Source organism: Musa acuminata, chromosome BXJ2-7 (genome assembly GCF_036884655.1).
Source record: "Musa acuminata AAA Group cultivar baxijiao chromosome BXJ2-7, Cavendish_Baxijiao_AAA, whole genome shotgun sequence".
Classification (NCBI taxonomy): domain Eukaryota; kingdom Viridiplantae; phylum Streptophyta; class Magnoliopsida; order Zingiberales; family Musaceae; genus Musa; species Musa acuminata.
The window spans coordinates 4,977,804-5,000,270 of record NC_088344.1 but is presented as its reverse complement, the minus strand read 5'-3'; the positions used below and the strand labels follow the sequence as shown (position 1 = coordinate 5,000,270).

At 45.1% G+C, this 22,467-nt stretch overlaps 4 protein-coding genes and 1 long non-coding RNA gene across 12 annotated transcripts in view; 3 read left to right on the top strand and 2 right to left on the bottom strand.

Moving 5' to 3' along the window:
- LOC135616794 (uncharacterized) overlaps positions 1–1,116 on the top strand; it is a 33,251-nt gene extending 32,135 nt beyond the window's left edge. For all 8 annotated transcript variants that reach the window (XM_065116409.1, XM_065116407.1, XM_065116414.1 and 5 more), the window contains one exon: positions 321–1,116. In XM_065116409.1, the coding sequence (XP_064972481.1) occupies positions 321–560 (240 nt within the window). In that variant the 3' untranslated portion in view covers positions 561–1,116. The remainder of the gene's footprint in view (positions 1–320) is intronic.
- A 4,244-nt stretch (positions 1,117–5,360) lies between these two features.
- LOC135616793 (salt tolerance receptor-like cytoplasmic kinase 1) lies at positions 5,361–7,286 on the top strand. The gene is made up of 2 exons (XM_065116406.1): positions 5,361–6,206; positions 6,469–7,286. Exons 1-2 carry the CDS (start codon positions 5,753–5,755, stop codon positions 7,167–7,169), a joined length of 1,155 nt encoding a protein of 384 aa, XP_064972478.1. The 5' UTR covers positions 5,361–5,752; the 3' UTR covers positions 7,170–7,286.
- A 1,399-nt stretch (positions 7,287–8,685) lies between these two features.
- On the bottom strand, positions 8,686–9,376 carry LOC135616293 (uncharacterized). The gene is made up of 2 exons (XR_010488312.1): positions 9,156–9,376; positions 8,686–9,016 (listed from the first exon to the last, which is right to left on the bottom strand). It is a non-coding gene; the product is annotated as an uncharacterized LOC135616293 (long non-coding RNA).
- A 6,951-nt stretch (positions 9,377–16,327) lies between these two features.
- Positions 16,328–17,976, bottom strand: LOC135616792 (cytochrome P450 89A2-like). Its single transcript, XM_065116405.1, has one exon. It carries the CDS (start codon positions 17,913–17,915, stop codon positions 16,380–16,382), a length of 1,536 nt encoding a protein of 511 aa, XP_064972477.1. The 5' UTR covers positions 17,916–17,976; the 3' UTR covers positions 16,328–16,379.
- A 535-nt stretch (positions 17,977–18,511) lies between these two features.
- Positions 18,512–22,440, top strand: LOC103991072 (uncharacterized). The gene is given in 9 exon segments (XM_065116404.1): positions 18,512–18,939; positions 19,032–19,368; positions 19,451–19,599; positions 19,601–20,005; positions 21,126–21,187; positions 21,190–21,314; positions 21,414–21,478; positions 21,577–21,787; positions 22,018–22,440. Coding segments are annotated over 9 exon segments (1,692 nt in total). The 5' UTR covers positions 18,512–18,868; the 3' UTR covers positions 22,285–22,440.
- The last annotated feature ends 27 nt before the right edge of the window (positions 22,441–22,467 follow it).

Below are 22,467 nucleotides of genomic sequence, written 5' to 3'. Positions count from 1 at the left end.
ACAATATTTCAAAGTGAGTACTTGGACCATTTATAAAATGTGCAGTAGTGCCTCATTGTGGCTGGATATAGATAGTCCACATACTATTGATAGCCATGTATCGTGAGAAATCAAAGTTAGCAAACTGATGGAAAGATCTTTACCAGGAATCAGGTGTCCAGAACTGTGAAACCGATTGCCTTGTTTTCTACCTGTTCGGATATATCTTACTTGTTGCTATATCTATTTGTAGTTTATGCTTTTATCGCATTCGGAAAATTAGATTGCCTCGTTTTCTTTGTGATTGTTATATTAATACCATATTATTGTGAATGATGCAGAAAGCACATGTTCTGGAAGAGTGGTTCAAATTGCTAACTTCAACTTTAGCAGAGGCCAGTGATCAGCCTTCAGCAACGGAGTGCATGTCTAATCAGAATCAGGAAGATGTTTTGACTTTATTTGTACCTGATAAAACAATGTTATCAAGGGCATTGAAGTCTGTGCTTGGTGTCTACGAATGCGGCAATCATCTAAACATTGCTCAGAGATTCAAGAAATTAGCAAGCATCTTATTATAATCTTAGTCATTCACTTAATACGTGTAATTGATATTATTGTATGCACCATGAAGTTGGTTTGTTTCACCGGAGCAGTACGTCTAAAGAGTCAAAAAGATAAGTTGAGACTCCCATATCCCAGCGACGCGCTCTTTTACTAGGTTGGGTCATATGCAGCATTTCTATTGCGCAGGCCCTGCTGTCGCTTGTGCGTTTGAAATCGGAGGACAAGGCCAATCAAGATCCGTCCCATCGTGCTGCATTCAAGGCCTTCGGAATACTTTATTTGTAGACCCTCGCAGAACAGTGATGAAAATCCTTTTGATGAAGAAGATTCTGTCTCATTCTTATTGGCTGACCAACTTCAACTTTTCAGCTTGTTTACAAAAGTGATCGATGTTCTTGGTGTGTCCCTTTTACAACTTAGACATGCGAAGATTACAGATACCTGTGGACGTCTGGATGCCTTCGAGTGGAATGGAATTTGTATCCGTGCCTATCTTCGATATAATGCTGTGTATATTTCTGCATTTTGGTTTTATTCATGTTTTGTATAATATATGGAGTGTTTGTGGTAGGTTTGATAGTTTCATTTTGGTTAGCTTTTGTGATTGTTTTAGGTTTATAAATGCAAGTTGTATGCAATTATCGTATAGAGACAAAAACTGTCAAAAACGTAAGAGCTATTTGAGTGGCGTATGCTTGGATGGGCTTTTGGGATAGTATCTAGTGTTAGTTTGTTGTATTGTTTCGTAGCAATGACATGTGTGCACTTGTAAAGATTTTTGGTCGTAGCGGATCATCTTGGACCTTTTATCTTATGATCTTTCGCAGCTTTTGAAATTTATGTTTTTAATTTGTGTTGTCTATTAAATGTTTATTTAATCGATTGCTTGTGAATTATTAGTAACATTCTCTTTAGCTTGTCTTTTTTTTTAAGGTCCTTATGGGATCCATGAGAAGCTTCAGAAAGATTGGTCTTTTGCGGATGGACACATAAAGATATCACATAATTTAGGTAAAATTAATTAAGCTCGTGATAGATGGTGTCAGAGCGGGATAAATATACTTAGAAACACTTGACATATAAACATGGGGGACCTTGTGGGACTGCGTTAAGGATAGTTAGCACGTGTGATCATTTAAGGGTAATGGACGTAGAGGCGTAGGAAAAGAAGTTACTTAGAGGAGTGGGCATATGAGATTGACATTCAAAGTAATGATCAATCCTTTGCATGAGAGACACCACGAGGATAAGCTAGTTGGGAAGAACATTTAACACATGAAGGTTGGGATGACGGATAAATGTTGAGCTACAACTCGATGTTGACAATCAAATTTGATGGTGCTCAAGGCAAGCAGTGCGTTTAGTAAAGGATGAGAGTTGAGCTATAACTCGATGTTGACAATCAAATTTGATGGTGCTCAAGGCAAGCAGTGCGTTTAGTAAAGGATGAGAGCGTGCAAGATGGAGTGGGTTGCTTTGCATCCGAAAGAGTTATGCAAAGCTCATAAAGGTGAGAGGCATTACTAACTCGAAGAATTTGGTACTCATGCAAGGGTTTGTATGCAGATGATGGATTGTTTGTGGTTATCCCAACACAATCGAAACTTGACGTCATAGAGCATTGAAACTTTCTCTTCGATATGGGAAGGATACGTTTGTATGAGGCTTAAGTATATAATAAATTTAGCATGTTGTTAGGCCTTAAGGGGCATAACAGGAGCTGCATTTGCGAAGAGTTATAATCTAGAAAGTGTGTTCGCGAGAGTGGAATAATACACAGTTCGTTCAGTAACGTGAAATAGTCCAAGGGGATGGTGGTCTTCAAAACTTACAAAAGAATGCATGAGATAATGTGTTGGTAAACACATTGTGAGATCAAGTAGGGGAGTGACTCAACGTAGCATTAAACGAAAAAACACTTAGAGTCGATGTGAAGATCAAACTCAATGAATGGTTGACCCATGGAATTATAGGCGTAAAGGTCACCATCAACTCAATGCAAATCGAGGAGCGAAGTAACTTAGGTGAAACTTGGTAAAGTACCAAAGCCACATAAATGGAGTTGACATTGAAGACAAAACATGGAGAAAAGGTTTAAAGTTTTCCTTGGATAGAGGTCAAAAACATAAACTCTTGTTTTTTTTCTTTGAATAAAGGTCAAAGACATAAACTCTTCAAAAATAAAAGTAGGATCATGTTGTTCCATAAGTCCTTCATTTTGATAGAGTGAACTCAGCTTGTATGTTGTCAAAATTATTGTTCCATAAGTCCTTCGTTTTGGTAGAGTGGACTCAACTTGTATGTTGTCAAAATTAAAGCAAGCTGAGGCACATGCGTCAAAATTAAAGCGAGCTGAGGCACATGCATATTATATCAATGAAGCATTTGAGACTCCGGGCCCTCATATGCCTCGTACCATAATTCGTGCTAACATGAACCATTCTTGAGACCTCAAGACATCCGTGGATCTTGTGGTCTTACTTACAAGAGATGGTGTGATCACAACATGCCAATGACATTAGAGATCAGATGTGTATTATCAGTAGCACATAACAACATTCCAATGACATTAGAGATAGGTGTGTGTTATGTATTTCAGGAAGGAAGACACTAAAAACATTAAAGATAGGTGTGTATTATCATTAGCACATAACAACATCCCAATGACATGCTAGTTGCTAAACAAAGAACAACATAATTGGTGCTAGCAATAGCACAAACACACTGATATAACTTTGTCCCAGAAAACATATGAATTTATACAATGCTACAAAAATGACATTAAATGATAAATGTAGCATAATTACTGTCAAACCATACTCACAAGGCGAGCATTATCAAGACACTCTGCTGCAGTCTGATATTCCTTCATTTTATCTTCCTTGGCCTGTTAAAACGAAAAAAAAAAAAGCAACTTGAAAGACAAAAAATGTAGAACCAGGAAGCTTCTACGGCAAATAAATGCACATAGATATGAAATGATGGGTAAAATTGGCAGTCAGTCAGAAGGTTATGATACAAAGATATAACAACCTAATCACAAATAAAGATTAATAAGCAAAATTATAATATGATAATTACCCTTAATGACAAAATAGGCAACCATTCAGCTATTTACCCTTAATGGCTAGTTTAAATACTGAATCTAAGTTTATATGTGCAAATTATAGGCCGACTTCACATGAAAATATATGGACGAAAAAAGTTATACATCCCCATATTCATAAAGGATAACCATACACATGATAAAAAGAGAATCCATAATGACATGTAATATCAGATGCATTGGCATAATTCTATCATAATAGCTTCGTCATATCTTGATCAACTGCCAAAGGAGTGAGTCATGAAAGATGTGAAGACAAACAGTTACTAGAAGAGATAACAGAAACAACTAACAAAGGGTTTTTGGCTTAGCAATGTGAGAGTACAGCAGACCCCTTCGTCTCGGATCCAAATCGACTCATGGCTTGCAGATGGATTGGGTCCGATGCATGAGAAGTCTGATCAGACTATGATTCAGCCAATTGGCTAACTTACGATACATGGCAAATCCAATTCAATCAGACCTGGGTTTCTTTGGTGCCTGTATCGAAAGCTTAATTAACACACTACTTCAGTTTAATCAAACTATTTTGCATCGACTTGTACAGCACAAGCTTACCTACCTTCCTACATGTAAACCTTGTGGCCCTCAAATCCAGTGATTTGATTACACATGCACCGGGCATAAGCAAAAGATTAGTGACAGGCAATAGGTAAACGACGGTTCGATTATTTGTTTCCAGAACCAAGTGTGTCATGGTGAGTGCCCATAGCAGCCTCCATGGTCCCAATAAAACCATGTTAGAGTCTCTAAGCATGCCTTTGTTTTTCTAGGTTTTGAAGCAAAAAGAATTTGAATCACTATCATCATGAAGGCTGATCGAACTCTTTTTCTATGTAGCACCTCAACATTCTTGTTTGGCAGCTTTATCTGGATAACAAGCTGTCATGTAAAAGAATTCAGTGCTGAATACAGCACAACTTTAAGGCTCACATGACTGATGTTCTCTGTGGCTCTGAATTATCATACTTCATGCAACAATTAGTAAGGATGATCACAGAATAAAAAATGGGTTAAATATCCACAAATTATGTTTCATTAGCAACATCCAGACTAACCGAACTCCCAAGATATTTTATTGGCATCTTCGTCTGGATATGAATCTGTCATGTAAAGAGTTGCATACCAGCTAGGATACATAAAATGAAAACTATAACTTCAGCTTGGAAACTGCCCATCGGAAAGAGCAAAGATGTCATCAACTTGGTACTTATTGATTTATGGTTGGGTGAGCAGTACCTATGGAATATACATAGGGTCATATGCTTGGGCCAGAAAGAAAAACAAAGTTGTCATATATGGTTTGTGTTCTCGTAGTTGTGATCCTTTTCATATCTCAAATATCATATTGAATCCACATACCACACGCGTAAAGGTGGGGTCCTCAAGTTGGATGATTGTTCTGTTAATTCTAAGCTAATACAAGAAATACATACGCATCAGAGGTTGGAATGTCAACTTCATTAAGACTGCAACTGCTAGCTCAGGACAATCTAAAGGAGACTGCTTCTTCCTGTTCTCTCTGTCCTACTTACTAGTATATTGAGGTGATGTTAGGAAACATGACATCGACTGAACAACTGCTTCTATTTGACCCTCACTCCACAATAAAAAGCCATACAAAGCAGTCATTTAAAATGCCGATGGTTTCAGTTGTCATGTCTTTTATCAACTTGCCGTCCACAATTGAAACTGGACTCCTTCCTAATCCTTGAAGGCTATTTCTTTTTTACTTGGCTTCCATAGGCACGTTGCAGATTATGCACTGAACCCCTCGAGAGAATTGCAGAATTCCTCTCTCTCTCTTTCTTTCTTTCTGATCAAAACAGTAGGTGGAGAGAGCACCATCCATACATACCCATGCATATGCGCAATCCCCACTGATTCCCTTCCTGCACCGTCTCCTCCTCCCTCCCCCTCTCTCTGTCGTGAGAGCATGTCCATCAATTCTCGGACGCTATACCACCACTATTTCTAAGTCAACTCCTCTTCTGTAATCGTGACCACGTCCAGGACCCTTTGAGCGCTAAGTCTCCCCCTCCCTCCCTGCTACGAACCGACTGTCCCCGCCGCGGCCGGAACAACGAATTAGAGAGAGACATGGGTCTCGCTTTAATTCTCGGCCTTGCGGCGGCCACCGCAGCTCTTATACTTTGCGGCTCCCTCGCCTTCATCGCCTACCTTAAGTTCTTCCGCGCCGGGGTCCTGTCCTCCAGCCCCACCAGCGACGTCGAGCTTGGGGCAGACGAGGGCCAAGCAGCCGACGTCTCCAAACTGGCGATCTCTCCCCAGAAAGAGGCGGACGTTCGTCGGCACAGGTGGCAGGAGGTCGAGGCCCTCCTCGGCGACCGCGCGGCCGCCGCTGTGATCGGAGAGGGAGGCTTCAGCACCGTCTACCTAGCCCGCCTCCCCGACTCCACCCTCGCAGCCCTCAAGGTCTACGCCGGGGGCGGCGGTGAGCTCCCGCGCCGCGCCTTCCGCCAGGAGCTCGACGTCCTCCTCCGGCTCCGCCACCCGCGCATCGTCCGCCTCCTCGCCTACTCTGACGACCGCGGTAAGCTCAGCTCCTCAAATCAAACGATTCATTGCCACTTTTATTGCCCCCTTCCCCATTCAAGAAATCATTTGTCATATTTTCTTCCGATAGTGTCTCCGGCCAAAGTCACATGAGGAGATTATTTGACGTGTGTGCGATTGGTTTATATTAAGCGGAATTAAATTAAAAGATATAATAGATGACTCCTATAAAGTAATATTTCTTTTTTGTTTTGTTTTTGTCTTATGGAGTAAGTAGAGGGTTTTGTAATGGACTGCAGAGGAAGACGACGACGAAGAAGGGGTTCTGATGTTGGAGTACGTACCGAACGGGACGCTCCACGAGAAGCTCCATGGTGGTGGCTCCACCCTGCCATGGGCCGCGCGCACGCGTGTCGCGTACGAGGTCGCCGGTGCCGTCGAGTATCTCCACGACGGAGGAGGCTCCAGCCTCCCGATCGTCCACGGCGACCTGACGACGGCAAACGTGCTCCTCCATGTCGATCTCGGCCCCAAGCTCTGCGACTTCGGGTCGGCCCGGGTCGGATTCTCGGCGGCGGTCCGGCCGGCGGCGCCAGTGGTGGGGTCACCGGGTTACACCGACCCGCACTACCTCCGGACCGGGATCGCCTCCAAGAAAACGGACGTGTACAGCTTCGGGGTCCTCCTCCTGGAACTCCTAACGGGACGCCCAGCCGTCGGATCGGAGGCCGGAATGACGCTGGCGGCGGCGATGGCGCCGCGGCTGCGGGGCGCGGGGAGTGGGGTGGCGGAGGTGGTGGATCCCAGGTTGGGTGGCGAGTACGACGAGGCGGAGGCGGCAGCTATGGCGGCGATCGCCGCATCCTGCGTCGGGGAGCAACCAACCTCGAGGCCGTCGATGACGGAGATACGGAGCATCATGCGGGAGGAGGTGGGATCGTCGGTGACGTCGACCTTCGATGAGGGATCCGATGGGCAAAATAAAGAAACAGAAGAGTAGTCAAGGTTTAGGCCGCAAGGAAATTAACTTTGTAACTGTCGACTGAAACAAGGCACCGGAGCAGGTTGATGAGAACTAAACATTAATAGTAGTAGTAATAAGATGGTTTGGTCCTAATCCTCCTCCATTGGGGGGAATACATGCGCCACATATATAAAGGCAGAATCAACGAGCTCGTTACCTAATGGAACGAAAAAACAGAAGCATGATAAACATACATCGTCATTTCATCTGAAACAGAACGATATCCAAATTTCCTGCGTCCCATTGTTCTTCATGCTCTTTCTTAACCGACTAACCTTTTTTCTTTTGAGAGTGAAACAAGATTACACGGAAGATGGCGGATCGAAGATTCACAAGGTGTCAAAGAGTGAAACAAGAAATACTAAAGCCCCGCATAGATAGCAGATAATAAAGAATGCAAATTTTTTCCTTAAATCCCACCAGATTATTGCAACTAAAATTATATAAATAAACCACATCCTCCTAAAATAATCATGCTAGATGTACGTGGATAATTGCTTTTGCACATAAACTAGCTAAGTTGGGGCGAACTTCAGTACTATATTCGTCTTGGGGAAATAATTTTGATTGGACACTTCTGTCTTCTTCTATGCTAGTTTTTTATGATACTAATGAATAATTTTTATTTTTATTTTAATTATTAATTATAAATCAAGTGTCCAAAACATAATATCTGATAGGAAAAAGATATAATTGATGTTCAAATCAGTTGGTGGCCTTGTAGAAGTCAATGTGGGTGGGCTCAGGTGCTTCCATGATGATTGAGGTTCAAGAAGCCTTCGATGAAAATGAGTGGAAAAGAGGCCTAGGTTATTGACTAGATGTTAGTGCCAAGATAGACACATCAAGGTTCGAAAACATTGCTTGCTACCCCTTATGAGTGAATGTATTATGGGTTAGGAGTAGAGCCTCTTAGCTCGAATACTCATTGAGTGAATTAACAAACTGACGTTCCTATAACATGACCATTCTTTTGGTGCTAAAATATTAGGGGTACATGCTATTGACGTTCAGGTTAGTTCGATATGGTTTGATTGGTATTATTGAGGTAACACTGGAGGTCTCATGATATTCGGTGATGACTTGTACGAAAATTCAAGTTAAGAATGGATTTCCTGACCCGTTCGACATCAAAATTAACTTCGATGTGAGGTGAAGTGAGATAAAAATGATAAAATGATAGACTCATCTCAATTCTTGGGTAAGAGATAAGCCTTTATACCGGGTAAAAAGAGAAAAAAAAATATTCTAAAAAATATTTTCTTAGCTAATAGAAAGCCTCTAAACATTTCTCTCGAACTCTTTATCCATTTAGACAATAGAAAGAAAATGTTTGTTTTGGACTTTATGTCCACACAGACAAATCAAGGGGCAGGTCTTGTCTTTCCCGTGCCAGCTTGGTCATCATAGGGATACCACAGAGATCATGTATCGAATGATAATTGATCGTATATCATTAACTAATGTAAAAACAATTAAGACAAAGCGAAGATAAAAGAAAAACTATGACAATAAAAAAGCAAGATTAATCATAGTTAAGCATTTCATATATCTTCTCTTCAGGATTGGGATTGTAAGCACTCGCCGTCAACTGGAATCCAACCCTGCATCATCAAGAACAGATGGTCCAAGAGAGGACCTCCACCGAGGTACGGCTGACATCAAACACAACCCCATACCACAATCATTCTGCCGTACAAAGATCTTAAAATCAACAACAAATCAGAACCCCAGTGATCTTCCCCGTCAGAACAAGAACAATAACTGGTCTAGAAATGGAGTAAGGCAAGATCACAACAGCAGACCAAAGCAAGCGCGGGCATCTGCGTCTCCCGTTTCCAAGAAAAAAGAAAGAAAGAAGAAATCGAGCAAAAAGAAATCAAGATCGCGGAAGAACCGAAGTAACACTACTATCGAGGGGAAAAGGAATGGGAAAGAGAACAAGAAAAAGATTCTTTCTACCTTGAGATGCCGCGAAGGAAGCCCACCAAAGACGGAGAATGGAGCGGGGATCCAGATACAACCAACCCGACTACCCTAGCAACTTTATGCCGTGGCCGATCAGCACGGCTTGGTCTGATTCGTAGTGCGCATAGTTTCTTTTTCTCTCCCGCGGGTTTGCTGTTTCGTCACTAAGTTCGTATACATAGGCTAAGGTCGGGAGATGATTTCTAGGCTCGATCTCTCCGAAGTTCTAAGTCAGTTTTGAGTAGAGTTACAGGGAGTTGAGGTGTTTAAAGTCCGACTCATGACACCGGTCAGGAGATTATCTTTTATACTTAGGAACGAAGGTCGATCGTACATGATCTATTAACGACTTAATGTCTTTTGCTCACTAGGTCGGTTGTTGTGCTGAGATTAGTGCTTCAATTGTCGATTGATCGGGAGCTTCTATTCGGGAGCTGAACTGGTTGAGCGACATAACTCGAGGACTGGGTTGGCTGAGCAACACTACTCGGGTGCAGGACTGGCTGAGCAACACTGCTTAGGTGCAGGACTGGCCAAGCAATACTACTCGGGCATTGGGCACTTGACTGATCGAGACATGACTCGAATATTAGACTAGTCACGAGGCGTGACTCGTGCATCAAACCGACCCCGAGGCATGGTTCCGGCATTAGACTAGCTAAGACATGACTCGGATATTGGATTGGTCGTGAGGCATGGCTCGGGCATCAAACTAGCCATGAGGCATGGTTCAGGCATTGGACTCGCTGAGATGCAACTCAGACATTAGACTGGCCGCGAGACGTGGCTCGGGCATAGGATTGGCCGAGATGCGACACTGATATTGTTTGGCCGAGGTGCACAACTCAAGCATTGTTTGGTCGAGGTGCACGATTCGGACATTATTAGGGCAAGGTGCATAACTTGGGTATTGTTTGACTGGGGTATATGATTCGGATATTATTTGGCCAAGGTGCACCACTCGAGCACTGTTTGGCCAAGGTGCACAACTACAACATTGTTTGGATAAGGTGCACAACTCGGACACTGTTTGGCTGAGGTGCACGACTCGGACATTGTTTGGCCGAGGTGCATGATTCGGACATTATTTGAATGAGGTGCGCTACTCGGACACTATTTGATCGAGGTGCACAACTTGAACACTATTTAGCCGAGATTCATAACTTGGGCACTGTTTAGCCGAGGTGCATGACTCGAGCACTATATGGCAAAGGAGCAGGGCTCAGACACTGTTTCGTCGAGGTTCATGACTCGTGCACTGTTTGGCCGAGATGCACAACTCAAACACTGTTTGGCCGAGGTGTATGGCTCTAGCACTATTGGCTGAAGTGCACCAGTCGGGCATTATTTGGCTGAGGTGCACAACTCGGACATTGTTTGGCCAAGGTGCACCACTTGGACACTGTTTGGTCGAAGTGCACAACTTTGGCACTGTTTGGCTAAGGTGCACCATTCGGGCACTATTCGCCGAGGTGCACCTCCGGGGCACTATTTGGCCAAGGTGCACGACTCGGGCACTGTTTGGTCAAGGTGCACAACTCATGCACTATTTGGCCGAGGTGCACCATTTGGGCACTGTTTGGTCGAGGTGCACCGTTCAGGTAATGTTTAGCCGAGGTGCATAATTTGGGCATTGTTTGGCCGAAGTGCATCATTCAGGTACTGTTTGGTCGACGTGCACGACTTAAACAATGTTTGGCCAAGGTGAATGACTTGGGCACTGTTTGGTCGAGATACACAATTTGAACACTATTTAGTCGATGTGCATAACTCGGGCACTATTTCACTGAGGTGCACCATTGGGGCATTGTTTGGCCGATGTGCATGACTCGAGCATTGTTTGGCTGAGGTGGATGACTCGGACACTGTTTTACCGAGGTGCATAATGCTAGTCATAAGTGCCCAGCAAGCCAATCACGTGAGTGATGGCACGTGTGACTTGATACAGAATCTTTTTGCTTATTATATTTTTGCGTATATCACTTTATAACTATTGCATAAATGCATATATATTGTGATGTCCTTGGATTTGTGCAATGGGAATCGGATCGTGATGAGATCACGATAATGAGATCGATTCACCTTTAAACACATATCCTAAATAATCCCGGTCATAGGTTACTCGAGAGGGACATCGTGATAACCGGATAGACTGGTGTGCTGTATACCCGTCCATATGATGGATGCAGCTGGTCTCATAGCTGCTCGTGTAGGGACACTAGGGATACAGTACAGGTGCTCATTGGAGAATGAGTTCACTGATTGATCCGCTTACGGAATGCTGGATGGTTGATGATGCCTTATTGTCAGACAACGATTCCGTAGTCCTAGTGGTGTATCTGGTTCTTAGACTTGAGACACCAAGGATGTCCTGTATGAGTGCTCCACTCTTTGATACCAGACTTATAGGTTTGGCTGTTCCCAGATCTAGTACAGCTGGTCATTGGGAGTGGTAGTCGACCTTACGAGGGCTATTGAGTGTCGATAGAGGATCATCCACTCTCGGTATCATGAGAGGAATATCCCATGTGTTCTTGCTCAGACAAATCCCTGGCCAGGGTCATTCGGGTTGAGAGAGAAAGAGTTCTCCGGGAGAATCCGATTAGAGCGAGACTCGAGTAGAAACCGTATGGGTCTGACAGCACCATGCTCGATATACGGTCTCTGGGATATTAGATGGATGAGGGACTATAGGTACATGGTAACTGAGGACAGACAGGTCCAATGGATTGGATTCCCTTGTATCGTCTGGGGACTACGGCGTAGTGGCCTAGTACTTCCGTAGTCGATGAGTCGAGTGAATTATTACAGAGATAATAATTCACTGAGTTAGAAGGAGTTCTGACAGGTATGACTCACGGCCAGCTCGATATTGGGCCTAGAGGGTCACACACATATGGTAGGCATTGCGATGAGTAGAGGTTCGGATATGAGATATCCGACGGAGCCCTTGTCTTATTGGATGCAGATCCAATACCCACTAGGGAAAGGACCCATTAGGGTTTTGACACGGGATCTCTATAAATAGGAGGGATTCACAGCCTCATAGGCTAGAGTCTTTGCTTGCCCTTCCTATTCTCCTCTCCCTCTCCACCTCAGAGTAGGCCTGGAGTTTTGAGGAGCGTCGTCGCAACCCTGCTGTGTGGATCACCGCTAGAGAGGAGGACGCTTGACCTCCTTCACCCTCTCCTAAGGATCTGCAAGGAAACAGGGATATACGATCTCCCTAGGTAACACAATCTCTATACGCAGTTTTGTGTTTTTTCGGATTTTGCGCACCAATCTTCGCACGACGATGAACATCTGTTTGGGAATCGGGGATTTTTGTTTTCTTGTTCTTCCGCTGCGCATATGATGTCGCCCCCCTATGATTTCCCAACACATAACTCGAGCACTATTTGGCCGAGGTACATGACTCGGGCATTGCTTGGCCGAGGTACATGACCCGGGCATTGTTTGGTCGAGGTGCACGACTTGAGTACTGTTTGGCCAAGGTGCACAACTCAGACACTGGTTGGCCGAGATTCATAACTCAAGCACATGACTGGCCGAGATTCATAACTTAGGCACATACTCTGCTGTAACAGGCCCTTTTTTTTTATCTACACACCTTGGGCTCATCTACTTCCGGCCTTACCATGGTAGGTCTTCTTCTTTCCCCGATCTACTCACATGAGTAGCTCCTAGCGGGGCCTCTTATATGACTCCTCGCGCTTTCTCGCTATTGGAAAATCTTGGGGCAACATCATATGCGTAGCGGAAGGACAAAAAGTAAAATCTCCGATTCCCAAAAAGATGTTCGTCGTCATGCGAAGATTGGTGCGTAAAAATCCATAAAACAAACTGCGTATAGAATAGATTATGTTACCTAGGAAGATTGTATATCCTTGAATCCTGGTAGATCTCTAGGAGATGGTGAAAGAGGTCAAGCGTTCTCCTCTCTAGCGGTAATCCACATAGCAGGGCTGCGACAACGCTCCTCAAAACTTCAAGCCTACTCTGAGGTGGAGAGGGGTAGGAGAATAAGAGAGGCAAGCAAAGACTCTAGCCTATGAACCACTGAATCCCTCCTATTTATAGAGGTCCACTGTCAAACCCTAATAGTTCCTCCCATATTGGGTATTGGATTTGCATCCAACTACTCAAGCCTCTTAGATTAGTGGATCTCTATCCAATAATCTCTTATGGGCTCCTATTGGATCTCATCTATATGATCTTATTGGATATCCAATAATTCATGGGCTTATTGGATATCCAATAAGTTAGGGGCTCTGGCGGATATCTCATATTCAAACCTCTACTTATCGCAACGCCTACCATATGTGTGTGACCCTCTAGGCCCAATATCGAGCTGGTCATGAGTCATACCTATCAGAACTCCTTCTGGCTCAGTGAATTATTATCTCTATAATAATTCACTCGACTCATCGACTACGGTCGTACTAGGCCACTATGCCGCAGTCCTAGACGATATAGGGGAATCCAATCCATTGGACCTGTCTGTCCTCAGTTACTATGTACTTATAGTCCATCATCCATCTAATATCCCAGAGACCGTATACCGGGTATGGTGCTGTTAGACCCATACGGTTTCTACTCAAGTCTCGTTCTAATCAGATTCTCCCAGAGAACTCTTTTTCTCTCAATCCAAATGACCCTGACCAGGGATTTATCTAAGCAAGAACACATACAATATTCCTCTTATGACACCGAGAGTGGATGATCCTCTATTGACACTCAATAGTCCTCGTAAGGTTGACTGTCACTCCCAATAACCGGTTGTACTAGATCTAGGACATCCAAACCTATAAGTCCGGTATTAAAGAATGGAGTATTCATACAGGACATCATTGGTGTCTCAGTCTAAGGACCAGATACACCACTAGGACTATGAAATCACTGTCTAACAATAAGGTATCATCAACCATCTAGCATTCTGATCAATCAGTGAACTCATTCTCCAATGAGCACCTATACTGTATCCCTAATGTCCCCACATGAACAGCTATGAGACCAGTTGCATCCATCATATAGACAGGTATACAACACACCAGTTTGTCCAGTCATCTCAATGTCCCTCTCGAGTAATCTATGACTGAGATTATTTAGGATCTATGTTTAAAGGTGAATCGGTCTCATTATCGTGATCTCATCACAATCTGATTCCCATTGCACAGATTTAAGGACATCACAATATATGCATGTATATATGCAATAGTCAATATAAAGTGATAAATGTCAAAATATAATAAGCAAAAAGATTCTGTGTCAAGTCACACGTGTCATCACTCACGTGATTGGCTTGCTAGGCACCTATGACTAGCACTCGCCACTAGTGCCTCAATAATAATATACTGGTTGGCCCGCTAGAGCATCTCGGGAACAATCGTTGGTGGCCTCTCGACCAGCGACCAAAAAGACCTTGAATAATTCACTCAATTTTATCTTCATAATAATTTACTCGACTCATCAATTGCGGACGTACTAGGTCACTACGTCGTAATCCACAAACGATACAGGGCAATCCAATCCTTTGGACATATATGTCCTCAGTTACCATATATCTATAGTCGCTCATCTATCTAATATCCAGAGATCATATATCGGGCATGATACTGTCAGGCTCATATAGTTTCTACTCGAGTCTCGCTCTAATCAGATTCTCCCAGAGAACTCTTTCTCTCTCAATCTGAATGACCTTGGCCAGGGATTTGTTTGAGCAAGAACACATGTGATATTCTTCTCATAAGGACAAGAGCGAATGATCCTCTATTGATACTCAATAGCCCTCATAAGGTTGGCTACCACTCCCGATGACTAGCTGTGCTAGATCTGGAACCTCCATACCTACAAGTCCGGTGTCAAAGAGTGGAGTGCTCATATAGGACATTCTTGATATCTGAAGTCTAAAGATCAGATACACCACTAGGACTACGGAATCGCTATTTGACAATAAGGCATCTTCAACCATCTAGCATTCTATGAGCGGGTCAATCAGTGAACTCATTCTCCAATTAGCACATACACTATATCCCTAGTGTCCCTACACGAGCAGCTATGAGACCAACCATCTCTATCATATGTACGGATATACAATAAACTAGTATATCTGGTTATCTCGATATCTCTCTCAAGTAACCTATGATCGAAATTATTTAGGGTCTATGTTTAAAGGTGAATCGATTATCATGATCTTATCACGATTTGATTTCCATTGCATAGATTCATGGACATCACAATATATTCATGCAACAAGCAATATGAAGTGATAAAATACCAATATATAATAAGTAAAAAAGAGTGCATAGCATGTCACACATGATATCACTCGCGTGATTGGCTTGTAGAGCACATATGACTAGTAGCTCCCCGATTGAGGGGTGGGTATTTAGAGCTAGAGGTGGTTGGTCGACCAGGATGGCATTGTGAGGTATAGGGATGAGCGTAGGTTGGATCACGGGCGATGACCGTGGGGAGAGACCTGTTTGCTGAACTAACTAAGGTAAGAGGGGTGCGATGGTCTGCATCATCCCAACTAATGCTTGCACTCGATGGGCGAGGTTGAGGAACGTCTCGACGGAGACAACTAGCTGCCCTACGCCAGCCCCAGGAGGCAAGAGCCCATGGTCGTTGAACAAATGTCAATAGCACCCCCGAAGTATGAGCCGAGGCGCTTCCATCCATATGTGGGAGAGTGGAGAGTTGCCCTTCGAGGTTGAAGGTGGAGATGGTGGCAAGTGCCTTCTCGCCAGAGCATTCGCTGGGGTTATTTAGTGGTGGACGCTTTTGCGACATTGGACCCTCCTTCTAGCACAAAAAATATTGAGCAATTTTATGCCGCGGTCGATGGATTAACACGGCTTGATTGGATCCCAAATGCACAGAGTCGCCCACGTGGATGCTAAACTAGGGTGATCAGCATTAGGTCGAGTCTAGGCTTCAGCTCCATTCAGACTTCGGATATCTGCCATCGTTCGATGGGCCCTACCATTGTGCCAATTTACTTCATTACCATTAATTTATCTAGAATATTTTGAATTAATAATTATAATATAATAAATTTATAGGTCAACGCCCCGATCATAATAAATGATATCGAAAGCCACAAAGTTGGCAGTTCAATGAGTATTTGGTAATTTGTGTGGTTCATGAGATGAGATCGACGGTGAATGAAGCATGCATTTCTATACCCTTTTCTATTATTCGAAGTCTATCATCTCAAATCTTCCTTCTTCTAGGGATGATACGAGCTCTAAGAGGATTCTTCATGACGACAGTGAACTCCAGCTTCTCGGTCATGTCAACCTCCTCGCCCTCCACTCGCTTCCACTCGAACTCCCTCACCAGGTTGGCCACAAAGTACTCGAGGTGGAGCATGGCCAGCCCCAGCCCCGGGCATATGCGCCTCCCCACCCCGAAAGGCATCATCTTGATCTCCCTGCTCCCCGTGATGTCCACCGCCGCTCCCCCGCCGCCGCTCAGGAACCTCTCCGGCTTGAACTCCATCGGCTCCTCCCACACCTTCCCGTCCCAATTCATCTCCGCCACGCAGAAGTTGACCGCCGTTCCCTTGGGCATCAGGTACCCGCACAGGTCCACGTCCTCCGTCACCGCGTGGCTCAGGACGAAGTGGCCCGGCGGGTGCCGCCGCAGCCCTTCCAGTATCACCGCCTTCAGGTATGGCATACTCTGCAGGTTCTCCTCCTTGATCTCCTCCTCGTCCCTCCCGTCGGTTACCCCGTCGATCTCGTCCCGCAGCTTCTCTTGTATGTCTTGGTGCTTCACCAGGTTCGCCATGATCCACTGCAACGCGGTCGACGTCGTGTCCGTGCCCGCGTTCAGGAACTCCGAGCAGAGGGCCGTCATCTCGTCGTCCGAGAGCTTCCTGCCCCCTTCCTCCGGGAGCTCGATCTCGAGTAGGGAATCCACGTAGGAGTACACGAACCTTTCTTTTTCGTTTGGCGGCTGCTGCTGCTTGTACTCCTTTCGGGCTTCGATCAGGGGAAGATATAGCTGTCCCTGTCTTTCCCTCATCTCCAAGACCGTCTTCAATCGATTGCGGAAGATGTGCCTGGTGATGCTTGGAACAAAGGCCAGCACGCTGAGTTTTCTGCTGTAGAGGAGGAGGCTCCGCTGCGCCTCCTCGACATTCTTGATGGCCTTCTCGTCTAATTTCTCGCCGAAGCACATTAGGACGAGCAAGCAGAACATAGCGAACTGGAAGCTCTCCATGGCGACGACCACGCCGTGGTGGGCATCGGCCTGGGATCGGAGGTGTTGGAAGAGAACACCGAGGACCCACGAGCGGCCGCCAGCGTAGAGCTTGATGCGGGAGTGATGGAGGATCTCCGAGGAGAGGTTGCGGCGGAGGAGGCGCCAGATGGGGCCATAGGCGGCGGTGGAGATGTTGTGCTGGCTCGCGCTGAGGAAGCGGACGGCCGGCAGCGGGGCGGGTCGGTCGGAGAAGGCAGCGCCGTGCTCGACGAGCGCCTTGTGGGCGATGGTGCGGTCCAAGATGAAGATGGTGGTGCGGGAGCCGATGTGAAGCGTGACGACGGGGCCGTACCGAGCGTGGAGCTCCCGCAGGATGTCCTCGATCTCTCGGAGGGACCGGCGGAGCCACAGGAGGTTGCCGAGGATCGGCACGGACGGCGGGCCGGGAGGGAGCCTCCTAATCTTGACTTCACGATCGAGGAGGAGGAGGAGCAGCGTGGCCAAGGTGACGGAGAGGAAGATGAGTAGCCACAATTCCATGGTCGGACGGATCGGTGATTGTCTTGATCTCTCTGTACATATAGTACATATATCGCAATGGAAACTTGGACATGAAGTCTCATATCTATAGCCAAACTAGTGGTGACGCACAGGCTTACATCCGCTTGCCTTTTGATCGAGTAAGGCACCACCACTTGGCATAACAGTGGCCATGGTGTTGACTGTCAATGTGGCTTCATCAGGTCATCGCGATGGCAAAGTCATCAAGGAATTAATTAGAGCACCGCATGGTGTTTCTGGTGGGGGAGGTTCAGTCCTCCTAGGTAATCTAGTCCAAATTTCGTTTCTTACTATACATAGGTTTTCATTGATGACATTGAATCGATCTAGTTTTAAGATTTCTTCATCAGATTAGAATAACTATATTATGTGGACGTATTAGTCTGGTGATTAAACTGTTAGGATTGGAGAAGCACTAAGGGGGGGGGGGGGGGGGTGAAGACTTAGTAAAAATAGCTCGAGTAAAGAAAGGAGATGAAAACTGAAAGTTTGCTGCTAAGTAAATAAATGTTTCAGATGTTAGGATCAAGAGCACTAAGGGGGGGTGGGGGGGATGAATTAGTGCAGCGGATAAAAACGTCAAATTCGTCAAATCTCTAGTACGATAAAAATCGTTTCGGACGTAAAATCGTTTTCGAAAACTTAACTTAAAGCAGAGCCGTTTGACTGGTGGCATGTCCAGGATGGATCGAGGGCTAAGCAGCTGCTGGTTGATTCCTGATGGCGGAGGGCTAAGCAATGGCCACGACCCGAGAGTCGTTCGACGAAATTACCGACCGAACCCCCAAAGCAGTCGTCATTCCCTCTTCTCGAAATAGACGATGTTGTCACAATATAAACCTGGAGGATCATAGGAGCCCGAATGATTAGAGTTGAGAGATGCCTGCACCACCACCACCACTTCCTCGTCGAACCCAACAGAATAGAGATAGATGGAGAGAGTAGATGATCCGGGTCGCACGAGGACGCGGGGGAGAAGAGGCAAAGGAAGGAAGAATGGAAGGTGAGCCACGTCTGATCGGTTCCCCCATTCGTCTGTTCTTTGCCCCAACACATTAACAGGAGCTCCGTTCCATGCAATGCAAATGCAACCAGAGAACGGAAGGCGAGGCACGTTTGCCTCTCCGTTCGTCGCTGCTTCCATACCTTCTCTGGCGCTTCCCGTGTACATGCAGCCAATCGATTGCAGCCACGTGGAAGGCAAAGCAAGGAGCGAGGAGGAGGACGAGGCCCCTCTTTCGGCTCTCTCACACCCTCCCACACGCACAGGGAGAAAGCAGGAGAGAGGGAGAGAGCCATGGCCACACCATTGCCGCGTAGCCGTTCCACTTCTCGCAGAAGCACCGGCCGCCTCCGCTTCTCCTTTCACCCCTGCTCCTCCCGCTTAGCCCTCCTTGCTCTCTCCTCCTCCCTCCTCCTCTGCTTCCACATGGTGTTCGTCTTCTTCTTCTCTCTTTTCCTCTCTATAAGAAACCGTATGTCTGATTCGAATAATAACAGCATTGCCACTGTAGGCGACGGAAGGCATCGCGTCTCGGACCAAGACCGTCGCGGGCCACAACCTGGACCCCACGCCATGGCACCTTTTTCCCCCCGCGTCAAGCAGCAACTGCGCCCCCTCGCCGTCTTCCGCGGCACCCCACCATGCCGAAGCCGCGGGGGCCTTGCCCGTCCTTCTTCCGGTGGATCCACCGCGACCTGCAGCCGTGGCGGCGGTCCCGCATCTCGCCTGCGATGGTGGCCGAGGTGGGCAGACACGCCGCGATGCGCGTGGTGATCTTGGAGGGGAAGCGCCTTTTCGTGGACCTTTACTACGCCTGCGTGCAGAGCAGGACCATGTTCACCATCTGGGGCCTGTTGCATCTCCTGCGGAGGTACCCCGGTATGGTCTCCGACGTCGACCTCATGTTTGATTCCATGGACCGGCCCTCCGTTAATCGCTCCGAGTACTGTCACGGCAACGGTGGCGCCGATGGCCGTCATTTGCCGCCACCGCCGCCGCTCTTCCGCTACTGCACCACCAGAGATCATCTTGACATCCCCTTCCCGGACTGGTCCTTCTGGGGCTGGTGAGACACTCGCATTCTCCATTTCCCAATTTCATCTCGTTTATTATGCTGCTAGATTACATGATTCCGTTGTGATCTCTGATATCGTCTATCTATCAGCTGTGGTGTATATTAAAATCTTTGAATGAATCTAACAAATTAATTTATAGGTAGATTCACACATGAAAATGTTTTCCTGCTTCCTTTTACTTTTTATTTTCTTCAAATCTGTTGTTCCTTCTAACAAATTAATTGATAGTTAGATTTCTCAGCTTTTCTTTATGGTTTGAACAACAGAGTGAGTTTGGATCTTCAGATTCAATTGCAAAAGGACTTTTGACTGTGAAGTGATATGACTATTGAAGTTAGATTTTGCTGCAGCCTAAATTATCTAAGAACAGAGTTCATTAGGTCATTCATTATACAACTCTAGAGATGATAATTTTAATCTGTATATAAAATAAAGTTGCTTCTTTTTTTACAAAAATTGTGCAAATAGCCAAATAATCCCTTTGATAACAGATAAATAGTTCAAAACTCACTGAATTGAATGGTTAAAGATATATATCTTTAACAATATGTGGCTATAGATATAAATGGACCTTTCTTACTATCCAATCATAAGTTTTTGACTGAATTGAAATAACATGCGCCAATGAAAGAACATGTCGAAAGAATCATTGGAAGCAGATTTCGATCTTTCTTTTCAGTCACTTGATATATCCAAAGGTTCCTGTTTGGGTAAGAGACATTTGCAAGCTTCCATGGAAGAAAAAACTGAAGATATTTTTGTTCTTCTTTTGAGAAATCGGATAATGTTGTCGTTGGCCCATGTAGTTCTTAAAGGGCTTATATGAAGTATCCCAAAAGAATAGCCTCGAATCAGAAAGCAAAAGAGAGTTACTTCTGCATGCAACTAGAGATTCTAGCCAAAATCTCTGAATAGAGAGAGAGTGTCATTCTCGGAAATCACCATCTTATTCTCACCACTTCATCCATGCTTTAGCCATCTGGAATTGGCTCTCACCGCTTCTTCCGATATGTAAGTGTGTGATTGTCGTCATCCACCTGATGTCTTTTGTGGATCATGGTTAGACATTATTTGATGCTCCTCAGAGTTACAAATCCAATGTGTATGCAGGCCTGAAATAAACATTAAACCCTGGGATGAAGAGTTTCAAAACATCAAGCTCGGTTCTCAAACTTGAAGTGGAGGAAAAGGGCAAGAACTGCATACTGGAAAGGCAACCCTGATGTTCAATCACCCATAAGAGAGGCATTGTTCAGTTGCAATGACTCTAAGACGTGGGGAGCACAAATAATATGCCAAGTATGGGACTAAGACTTGCTGTTAACAGTTACAATGTTCATGAAGGATTACAGCAGTAGTGGCCTTACGGCATGAATGCAATTTTGGCCTGAAATGCAGGACTGGGTAGAAGAATCAAGATCTGGTTTTAAAAAATCTAGCCTCTCAAACCAGTGCAGACACCGGTGAGCAATTACTGTATTCTTTTAGTATGCGGTCACATTTTAACTCCTAATACAGCAGAATTCGATGGTAATGCTTCTTTCTTGATGTCTTGTTGCAGCTATAAGATATATGCTGAGGGTTATGCATGGTTGGTGATCTTGAAGTACATCATGGCATGTGGATCCCCGGCATTGACCATCAAACCGCAGTACGAGGACTTCTTCAGTCGTGGTCTTGTTCCGAAAGAAAATTACTGGCCCATCAGTCCCACTGACTTGTGCCAATCTATAAAGTTTGCAGTTGAATGGGGAAATCAGAATCCATCTAAGGTGGTGTTAATATCTTCTCCTCTAGTTTTCAGCATCTTGCTCATTTATTGATGGCTCTACGCACAACATCATCATGCTTCAGGACATGATGGCTTTACGCAGAACAAGCCACAGGAATAAGTTGCTGATGGCTTACTACAGTATCATGCTTTAGAACAAGGATTTTGCTGTTCTTTTCTTTTGATTTTCTGCAAATTTTCTGACATGTTGATTGGATCGACCATGAACAGGCAGAAGCCATAGGGAAGAGGGGGCAGGCATTTATGCAGGAGCTGGACATGGATCACGTATACGATTACATGTACCACCTCATTGTGGAGTACTCTAAATTGCAGGATTTCAAGCCAGCTCCTCCGTCGTTGGCTCAAGAGGTCTGCGTGGAGTCCATTCTTTGTGTTGCAGACAAGCAGCAAGATCTTCGCCTTCTTCCTCTTTGCCATGCACTCTTTTTCCACCCAGCTAGCAACTGGTGTGTTTGCGAGACTGTAAAATTGTAAATAGAACTTGTAATTGTGTCTTTATTTTTCATCTCACTCTGTTTTGTAGCTTTTGAATCCCTGTTACTCTTCTTTTAGATAGAGACAACAGCAATCAATCTATAGTCCATTGAGAATATCCAGTGGTTGATATAGGCCTTGTCGCAAGTATGAGCGTCTTCGAATGTTATTTAATGTAATGAA